Source organism: Nannospalax galili, unplaced genomic scaffold, assembly GCF_000622305.1.
Source record: "Nannospalax galili isolate Female #2095 unplaced genomic scaffold, S.galili_v1.0 scaffold123, whole genome shotgun sequence".
In the NCBI taxonomy this organism is placed as follows: Eukaryota; Metazoa; Chordata; class Mammalia; order Rodentia; family Spalacidae; genus Nannospalax; species Nannospalax galili.
The window spans coordinates 1,353,568-1,364,157 of record NW_008350332.1 but is presented as its reverse complement, the minus strand read 5'-3'; the positions used below and the strand labels follow the sequence as shown (position 1 = coordinate 1,364,157).

Genomic DNA, 10,590 nt, shown 5'->3' with positions numbered 1-10,590 from the left:
GGTCTTTTTACCCTAACTGCCTAGCCAATTCTTATCTCCTATTCTTACCACATCATCCTCTGAAGAGGTTACCCAAATTGCCAGTAGGGAATTGGGACGCAGACCACTCTGGCCTCTTCCATGCTGAACAGGGATGCAGGGTGAGGTAATTGGAGTACCCCTTCAGTGGGTCTATCTTGACAGGGGTTTCCAAAAGCATCCTTCTATTGGGTTCCTCCTCATTTTTCTTTTGTCTTCTAAGGCTGGACTCTAGAGTGATGGATTCAGGATTTGCTTTCAGGTATTTTGATAGCTGTTGGAGTGGTCAGAATCAGTGTCAGTTCCCTCTTAAAGGCTTCTAGATTGGGGGCGGGGGAACAAATCTATCCATTTTAGAACAATAGCAGGTTGTCTCCCTTAGCTACAGGTGGGCACTACAGTATTGGAGACCAAGATTTGAAGTCTTACATCTGAGCAGCACTTTCTGGTTAGAAACAAAATCATCAATGAGAAATAATTTTCCAAATAACCTTTTTTTTTCCCTTGGTCTTTTTGAGACAGGGTCTCAAGCTGGTCCCAGCTGGCCCAGAACTCACTATGTAGACCAGGCTGGCCTTGAACTCACAGAGATCTGCCTGCCTCTGCCTCCCAAGTGCTGGGACTAAAGGTGTATACCACCACGCCTGGCCTTAAATAACTTTTTATATAGACTTAAGCCTAATGTCTGGGAAGTATAATCCCTTGAACTCTTTAAGAAATATACTGATGAGTTTACTCTTTGGTTATACTAAATGACAAATTTTTAACAGACATTCTTCATGCAGAATATGCACATTGTACAATGTGGCGCAACACAAAGGGGCAGTCTAGGTACCAAGAAGGGTGGCTTGTGGTACTGACATGCAGTGATATTTTGTAACCTCAATAGCTATTTCGAGCAATGCTGATTCCTTTTCAAAAGTCCTAATCTAGAAGGCAAAGTAACAACTGTCTGTGGGAAATTGAAGCCTCCACAGGATCGTGATCTACACAGCACAGTATGGAGCTTGATAATCCCCTGTAACAATTTGCAATCAACAAGACCTCCTGGCCAGCATGTGTGGCCAGGTAGATTGAAGATTTCTCGATAGGGTAGGTTCACCCTGATCACATGCCACTTCCTACTGACCACAGGAGATATATAACTTAGACTAGTGTGGTTGATAGAATACTCAATTAGCTCACTGGTTCCTGCTGTTGGTAAGGGTCCCTGTTCCGCTTCAGCTGACATTCTTGAGAAAAGAAGACCTATCCTTGCTTACAGTGCCTCATTTAAAGTCATCTTGGTTAAATTTCAAAACTGAGCTGTCGCTCCATAGCATAAAAGGAGCCTTTGTAGTGTATGCCATGGCTGGGATTAAAGGGGGCACGTATCAGGAAGTTCACAGTTCAGCCAGCCTTAAAGAATGGACCTGTGACACCCACCTTTGTGAGTTACAATAGCAAATGGTTAGTCTGCTTTTTTGTTTGTTGGTTGGTTGGTTGGTTGGTTGTTTAGTTGGTTGGTTTGAGACAGGATCTCATGTAGACCAGGCTGGCCTCAAACTCACTACTGAGAAGGACCTTGAACTTCTGATCCTCTTGCCTCTACCTCCTGAATGTTGGGATTACAGGCATGTACCACCATGCCCAGTTTATGCAGTGCTGGAATCAAAGCCAGGACTTTGTGCATGCTGGGTGAGGGCCGCACCAAGTCAGCTACATTCCCAGCCATCTGGTTTGAGCCTTAACTTCTTTTAGCCCTCGGAGCAGCCTTACTGTCCTCGTGTTTGCTGTGTAAGTATTGTAACTGGATATCTATGTCAGTAGTTACCAAGCCTCACTAAGAGGACCAACAGGTTGGCGTCTCCATTTAAAACTGCACTAAAACTGTTCGTAACCTAAGATGGAGTATGTGAACTCAGCTGAGCAATGAAAAGCTTCTTTTCTCAAAGAAACTTGAGTAGGAGGCAGGGCTGGGGCATAGCTCAGTTAGCAGAAAGCTTGCCTAGTACACAAAGCCCTGTGATCCGCACCAGTACCACATAAAACTGCCATGTTGGTGTAGACCTGTCATGCCAGCATTCAATAGGTGGAAACAGGAGAATCAGGAGTTCAAAGTCACCTTCAGTCATACAGTGAGTTCAAGGCCAGACTGGGCTATATGAGGCCATTTCTCAAAATAATAAAATAAAAAACAAACTTGATATGGAGAAAGAAAATCATAGAATTTGTGAAATGTTTCAAAGTCATTTGGTCAGAGTCAAATTGGGAGCTTGAGGGTATAGCTCAGAGATGGAGCACTTGCCCAACATGTGCAGGCACGTACTGGGTTCCATCCACAGCACTGAAAAAAGAAAAAAACCAAAATTGAAATGGTGTCACCACAACATCCCTTCTTACTGAAAGCTCTGTTTCTCTCTTACAGCCCAGCTCACGGCCAGCTGCACAGAGCGGTCGACACTCAGTGTCAGTAGAGGTTCAAGTGCAACGGCAAAGGCAGGAGGAACGAGAGAGCTTCCAGCAGGCTCAGCGCCAGTACAGCTCGCTGCCCAGGTAAGACTCCCCCAGCCTTTCAGATCTAGCTTAGAGCAGGAATCACCAAGGAGTGGGCAGTGCAGGCTTGTTTGGCTTGGGGAGGGCACCTCTAACCCAGTGGCAGCAGGACTAGGAAGAAAGGCATTTCCTGAGACAACAACATCTCCATCTGCCCATACCAAAAGTGAAAGTTTCCCTAGTCAGAAAAATGAGGGTGTAACATTTCTTTTGTTTAGCTAGCTCACGGGGTTCCAGGGTGAGTGATGCTATGTGCACCTAGGCTCTGTCGCAGCAAGGCTGAGATGATGCCTTTGCTTAGCTAGTTCACAGGGTTCACAGATGAATGCTCTGTGCACCTAGGCTCTGTCGCAGCAAGGCTGAGATGATGCCTAGTTTACAGAGTTCACAGATGAATGCTGTGTGCTAGGCTCTGTTACAGTGGAGTATATGCTCTGTGCACACACATCTGTGGCTCTGTGGTCACAAACTTTACTCAGTTGCTTCTATCCCTGCCGCTACTCCGGATGGGAGTGCAGAGTCCCAGGGATGCTCGGCTCGTTAACTGACAACCAAGCAGGAGAGGCTTATGTGTCCAACTCCCAGGGGAGGAACCTCTGCTCCAAGTGTCCTCTGTGAAAAGAAGTAGAACTCTGTCACACCACAGGGCCCCCACACACTGAGATCACCACCATTTTTCCATCAGTCTTCTTCCCAGGAAATACATAGTATAATAAATGTATTGAAAACCTCTCAGGTTTTCAGACTCCCCCAAATAAGTCACTTGTATGGTCACATGTGTCCTGTCTCAAAGTGAGGTGACAAGATCTCTGAGCATCCAAAGACCCATTCGTCCTATCCGCTGTTGTAAATTTGAGTGAAACATTTTGGGAGAGATGGATCTTATCTATGCATTGACTGACTCATGTGAAAATGAGCTTGCTTCATTTTTGTGATAAAGGAAAATCCTCCAAAGTTAAGTAATCACTGTGACAGCCTCAAGGAAGTTGACATTGGCGGGGGTTAGCCAAGAGGGCATGGATATGAAGAAGTTCCCATCAGCACACGCAGCATTGATGTGCTAATATGTTCATCCCATTGTCCTTTTTATGTCTGTGAAATGTATCTCCTTGGAGGACTAACGATTTTGCTGTGATATAGGGATTAAATCATCACAGACATTAGCCCTCCCTGGGTAAGAGGCATTGAGGGTTAGGTCTATACAGGTCTTTGAAGATGTCCCTGTCTTATAAAGAAATAACTCACAGAAGTGAAGGAAATGAAGTGACTGCCCCAGGGTCACACAGTCAGTAAATGCTTCCACCAGAATTCAAGCTACCCAGGGCTTTCCTTCCCAAGTTCAGAATATGATCAGCTGGCAAGCTTCCCATGGTGCTCCACTGCCCGGACATTTGGGAAGGGCCTCTGTGTGGATGCACCCAGTGAGTTAAGGGGCAGCCACAATGAGAGTTATGTAGACAGCTCTTCTCTGTCAGACCCCATCCCCTAGCTTGGAGCTGGCATTCCATCACAAAGGCGAGCATGTTGCTATGATGAGTCCATACACCTTGCCGTGGTCCCACATCCGTGGTCATATAGGCAAACAGTGGCACATCAGATGTGTGTGGATGGAGTTCCAGGAGCTATGTTCTTGTTTATATTGGCAAGTTGTCGGTTTCAGCTGCCTATTTCAGCTGTGTTAAGGAGTATTCTTAGGAAATGAAGGAGAACTGTAACAAAGTTCTCATCTCCAGAGAAGGAACTGGGGAATAAAAGGCAGAAGATGCAGGAGTGGGAAGCTCTTGGAAGGCAGGACTGCTAGGAGGGCCTCAGTCCTTAGGAAGTTCTGCTGGGGCCCACTGGCCGTGTTAATTGATGCACCATTATAGCACCTATTTGTGAGGTTTAGTGTGGCATTTCAATGGGTGCATGCGGTGCGTATGTGCTCAGATCAGTGATGTGCACAGCTGTCGCCTTAGACAGATTCGTCATTTGTGTTGGGAACAGTCAGAGCCCTCTGTTGGTATTTTGAATGTTGGATCAATCTTTGTCTCCCACGGTTACCTTGGTGTGCCTGTCTTCACTCTTCAGCTGGCCTTCTCTACCTTACCTCCCTCTCCTGTACCTCTCCCTCTGCCTCTTCCTGGAAACACCTGCTAAAACCATCCACATTTGCAAGCACAAGTATGCTGAACTATTGAATGCACTATGGATGCTAGAGTGTTCCCACAATAGAAAATAAACTTCCCTCCCAGATCATTCTAGTTCCCTATTTTGAGTCATTTTATGCCTTTAGATATGGGAAAAGCAGGTCTCCCAAAATAAAATTGCATAAATTTTAACAAGAGGGATGAGGAACCTTTTGCCTCACGTTCTTCTCTCTTAGGGAATGGCTTCGGTGCTGCCTTGGTATGAGAAGGGAAGGTTAAGCAGGAGAGCTCACCCAGCCCTGTCCCTTCCATGTCATACCACTCACAACCAGTTGCTATGGTCAGTGGTCTAGGGAAGGTCAAGCAGGAGGTCAGAGGAGTGTGAGGAGCCACCTTCATGAACTCCAATCAAACATAAGTTTGTGACATGTTCAGAAGCACTTAACCTCTGTTTTTTGGATGCTGATTAGTTTTCGTGTAGATAAGTCATGGGATGGCATTGAACACCAGTGTCATTTGATGCTCATGAGTTCAGTTATGGGGTGTACAAAAAACAAATGGCCAGAACTGCATCACCTGCAGTAGAGAGGGGTGTTTGAATCAGGGGTGTGCACGAGCCAGCCTCATGTGTAAACTCCAGCTGTGACGAGGGGCATGCATGGGCAGAGTAGGAATCACACTATGGAATGTCCATAGGAAGCATGGGCAGGGTGGTAGCACCCATTTATGGAGAAGGGGACCCAGCAGCCCACACCCTGCTCTCAGTTAGACCAGCCTATTTTCTTTATTAACTTCCTAGATGAGTTTCATCCCTTGGCATCCAAAGGCAGCCCTTCATTGGAGCAGAGATCTGTGTACTGGCAGTCACTGGGGGGAGGACATAGCATCCAGGGTGCCATTGCTCTTCCCCTATGCTCTCTGCCTTTCCTCTTCCTCCTCCCCTGTGTGGCTGTGTGTCTGCTGTGTGAGTCCCCTCCCTTGCACTTCTCCACCAGGCATTCACCCACATGCCCTCTCCTGCCAGGCCCCTTGAGTAGCTTTGCCACCAAGGAAAGCAAGGTGTTTGTGTTCTGTGCCTGTGTGCCTGTGTTTTCCCCACCTGCCTTATTTCAAACCTAAAGCCTTCCTTTACTCTAGACTCATTAATCTGAAGAAAACTTGGCCTATAAAACAGTGCCTTCCTCCCACCCACAGCATCACCTTGTCCGTCCTGTACAAACCTCAGTGAATTCTCATGGATTTAAACACAGAAAGAACCTGCATTCCTGGGGTGAATCAAAAATGCAACTTGTTGTACAGAGGGCACACAGGGCAGGGAGGAAGGAGGCTGTGGCTCTTGGGAGGCCAGGGATGAAGATGTGACACCTCTGATTATCTTTAAACTGATAACTGACTCATAGAGCCCCCGTCCCTTGCTGTTATATCAGTGACACATGTTCATTGTTTTAATTAAGGTTTCGTAAGTAATGTCAAGTCCCTGGCTTCATGCCAAGTCCCTGGCTTCTGTCATTCATAACTCTGGACAGATTAATTTATGACTTTTTAAGTGGAAGATAATCAGTGCTCTAGGCAAATAAACGTACTCTATCCCATTTGAAGACTCTAGTGTGGCTCTGAGGACAGCCTAGTGAGAAACAATGTTCTTCTCAGTGGCTCACAGCCATTGCTGACTCAAAGTCTCCCTGACTACAGTTCCAGCCATATGGAAAACGGGCAGATTCTACCCCAGACCACACTGCCAGCACTTCTGCATGTCCAGCTGATCCTCCATTCCCATGGGAAGCACGGTGGCTTTCCACGCGTTTTTTTGTTTTGTTTTGTTTTGTTTTGCCACAGGCAGGACTTCTTGTGAACATTCAACGTGCTGTGTGTGCTGATGCAAGAGACCGAACCTCATGTACTGTCACCGGATGATTCTCTTATTGATAAATGGAGCAATACATTTTCTTTATGACTGTCATCTCTCCTCCCTCTTCCATTTTCAAGGGGAAAAAATTAGGGCATGTCTTCCTTCCTGGCACAAAATTGTTTTACTTTATCAAAATCAATCTTATTGTAAATTCATAGATGCATCTAGAGCCTTGATAGTAATTTAAAGATGTTTCAAAGCAATAATGTTTCATGAAAATCACAGCAACTCCACTACAGAAGTGGATGCAAAGTTTGTGGGTGGCTTGGGTTTATGTCCTTCTCCTGGGGTGGTGTACAGAAGTGATGAGAATTTCACATTTCTAGGTGACTTGGGTTCATCTCCCAACTCTGAGGAAGAAGAAGTGAGTTACCTAGGCCTGTGGTAAAGGAAACCTGTGACATCAAGAAAATAGCCTTTACAGACAGGACATTGTGCAGTCCTGACCTATGCTGGCCACTGAAACACAGAAGAGAGCTGAGCTGAGCCTTGAAGGGACTGCCTGCCGCATTGTTTGTTTTGTTTGTTGCTGGTTTTGTTGTTGTTGCTGTTTTGGGACCAAGTCTCATGTCACTTAGGCTCATCCTGAACTTGCTATGTAGCCAAGGATGACCTTGAACTTCTGATCCTCCTGCCTCCACCTCCCCAATGCTGGGATTACACGCATATACCGCCATACCTGGTTTACCTGGTTTGTGTGGTGCTGGGGGTGGAACCCAGGGCAGGCAAGTGCTCTACCAGCTGAGCCACATCTCTAGCCCTCTGCCAGTCACATTTTTTAATCTTTCCTCCCTGAACTCACACTGTGATCTGTCACATGCACTTCCTCTTGGCCTCGTTTCTGCAACCATGGTGGCAGCTGAGTGCAGCGTTTGCTTCTTGTTTAGAACTAAACTGTAAATAGTCTAAAGTGAGTGGCAGCTTTGCTAGGCTGGATGCTGCCAAATCTTTAATGTTTTATATGTGTATGTGCCCACATTGTAGGAGATATGACCATCCTGAGTAGAGCAAAGGGCACACCCAACTAGGAGAAGAAACACCTGTTTCTAAATAGCTGCTGTCTGCTTCTGTCAATGTTGGTCACTTAGCTGAATCTGGGAGCTTGCTGAGAACAAGGGAGTTTTTTTGTGGTATGTTTATATGTGCACATACATGCAGGTGCCTGTGTGGGGGTACACATGCTCGTATGTACACGTGTAGGCCAGAGGACAACCTCAGATATCATTCCCAGGAGCTGTCCACCTTGTTTCTTTGAGACAGAAACTCTCATTGGCCTTTAGGGTAGCTGGCTGGCCAGCAGTTCCAGGGTCCTGTTTTCTACACACATACCCCAAGCTGGAATTACAAGCGGATGCTACCACACCCAGCTTTTTACATGGGTGCTGGGAATCAAACTTAAATCCTCATCCTTGGGCAGCAAGCACTTTACCAACTGAGCCATCTTCCCAAGCACTGACAGCCAATTTTGAGATCTCTGTCTCCCAGCGTGGAGCCTGGGGTCATAGTGATATTTGCTGAAGCCTGGAACTATAGGTCTCTCCTCCCTGACTGACCCCTTTGCTTTCTTGCTAGGCAAAGCAGGAAGAATGCCAGCTCTGTCTCACAGGACTCCTGGGAACAGAACTATGCCCCTGGTGAAGGCTTCCAGAGTGCCAAGGAGAACCCCAGGTATTCCAGCTACCAGGGCTCGAGGAACGGCTACCTGGGCGGGCATGGCTTCAATGCCAGGGTCATGCTGGAGACCCAGGAGCTGCTCCGCCAGGAGCAGAGGCGGAAAGAGCAACAGCTGAAGCCCCCAGCCGACGGGGTCAGGGGGCCCTTCCGGCAAGATGTGCCTCCATCCCCCTCGCAGGTGGCCAGGCTGAACAGACTGCAGACACCTGAGAAGGGGCGGCCTTTCTATTCCTGAGCTCAAACGAGGATGGCTGTGCATCATGTCATGCAATAAAGGACATTTTCCTATGAAGACTTGTGTTCTGGGAGTTTTTTAAACCCTTGATGGTACTACAGAACACTTCTGTTGCTCATATCAGTGCCTTTAAGCAGCATGGGCAAAGAAACGGAAGGCCTTAATATCTTTGCCACTGCATCTCAACGTGTCTCGTGGAAGGATTCCTACTCCTGACAATCATGTGTTCGAGGCATTGCCTGCCAGCCTCTCTGCAGTACCCGGAACTTCACTTCATCCCTAAGATGCCCATGACTTGGTTGACATTGCTCCACCTCAGAGAGGGATCCTAAGGCTGGGGGTGTTGCTGACCCCTTTCCCTCTGGGCTTTCAGCTGTGGGGCCACCTCTCAGTCTCTGGTGGTTGAAAGTGAGGGGTATGCCCCAGGAATTGGGACTCAACAGGACTTTATAGCAGGATTGTTTCCTGTTCTCTAAATCATCTGGGTTTCCCTCTTTCTTAAGCTTCTTGGATCACAGAGATTCTGCCCTGGTGGTGAAGAAGCGGAGCCATTTGAAATGCTGTTTTGTTGGGGGGACTTTCCAACTGCCTTATAGCCTACCCTTAACATGATGATTCTAGTCCATTTATAAATACATTTGTTCAGTCTAGCTCCTGAACAAGGGATGTGGGAGCAGTCTGGATGTCTGCGGGGGTGGGAACAGAGAGAGTCCCCCAGGAAGAGTGAAGGCCAGTCATTATTTTAATTAATTTTTTGTTGTGACAGGTTGGCAAGAGAGTTCCACAGAGTGGAACAGGAAAGCTCAGTCATTTGGGATTCTAAAATTTGATCTCAATGCAGGTTTTGAGCTTGGCTGGAATCAGTATTTGTCTCCCAAACTTACATGCTGTAACCCTGCCTAGTGAGGTCACTCCTACACTCACATGCCGTGCCCCTGCCTGGTGAGGTCACATTACGAATTCTGCTGTGAAACATAAAAGACAAAGAAGAGAAGAGCCGTCTTGCATCTCCCAGAGAACATTTTGGTGTCCCCAAACAACGCTAACAAAAGTTGGATTTTGCATCCATATTTTCATGCATGCATGTGTCGTGAGGCCTTCTGATGAGTTCCCACTGTTCATCTGTTGGTCTGAAGACCCTGTATTGTAAACTGTGGCTGGATTGCTAAAGTGCCTGGGAACCGCGATGTGAAAAAAGCTTCTCTTGCTCTGCATGAACAAGGTTCAAGTCCCAGATAAAAAAAAAAAAAAAAAAAAAAAAGACATGTATTGATATGCCTATTTTTTTTTTATTGGCACACTGTATTTTTGTGTCGACTTGTTTTTAGAAAATATGGGAAGTGTCCACAGGCCCCATGTCTCTTTTGCATCTGTGTGTAATGGCTTTATCTGTTAATGACGTGCAGCAGTGTCTCAGTAGTGTTACCAATGTAAGCTCGGCGACCTTGGATGGCAGTGGCTTTTTCTCACAGCCTTCCTGAGCTATGAGAAGCAGCTCTCCCTGTACATACAAGACTTCTAATAAAAGGCATATTTCTTCCTGTTCTTTGTGGTACCTGTAGTTTTCCTGTCAAATCTCTCCTAGATGTTTCTTTTTTAACGTATATTAATTAACTGATGTGATTTTTTTTTCCTATTTAGCGAAAGTGGAAAGTTTCTTCCTATCTGTGTAAACACAGAAGTGGGTGATTGCTGACTTGACCATGTGAGGAGAGGGGATGGGAGAGACTAGAACCACTTTTTAATGAACACTCCGGAAGACCCAGACAGCCTAAAGGAGCCCCTGGGAGGTGTGGGCTGAGGGGCCTAAATAAAGGGGCGTTAGATAGGATGCCACTGATACAGAGAATGAGGCTCCCATCCACTTGGCCAGCTTTGAGGCCCATCCAAAGTACCTGCTGACAGAATGTCTGGCATCTGTTGGTTCCGTGGCAGTGCTCATCCTGTCACTAAATCCAAGGCATTATCACCTTTTTGATCCAGGAATAGGAAAGTAGAAAAGGGAAGGCAGCAGTTTGTTTATCTCTGACCAAAAGGCCTGTTGCAAATGCTAAAACTCAGGACAGCAAGCACTGGAGCAGGAGAACTGA

General features: G+C 46.6%; 1 protein-coding gene across 11 annotated transcripts in view; it reads left to right on the top strand.

The window, feature by feature from the left end:
• Positions 1-9,696, top strand: part of Pard3 (par-3 family cell polarity regulator) — a gene marked incomplete at its 5' end in the record, with an annotated part of 355,877 nt that extends 346,181 nt beyond the window's left edge. For 9 of the 11 annotated variants that reach the window (XM_029570673.1, XM_029570672.1, XM_029570671.1 and 6 more), the window contains 2 exon segments: positions 2,426-2,553; positions 8,164-9,696. In XM_029570673.1, the coding sequence (XP_029426533.1) occupies positions 2,426-2,553; positions 8,164-8,500 (465 nt within the window). 11 annotated transcript variants of the gene reach the window in all.
• Between the last annotated feature and the right edge of the window lie 894 nt (positions 9,697-10,590).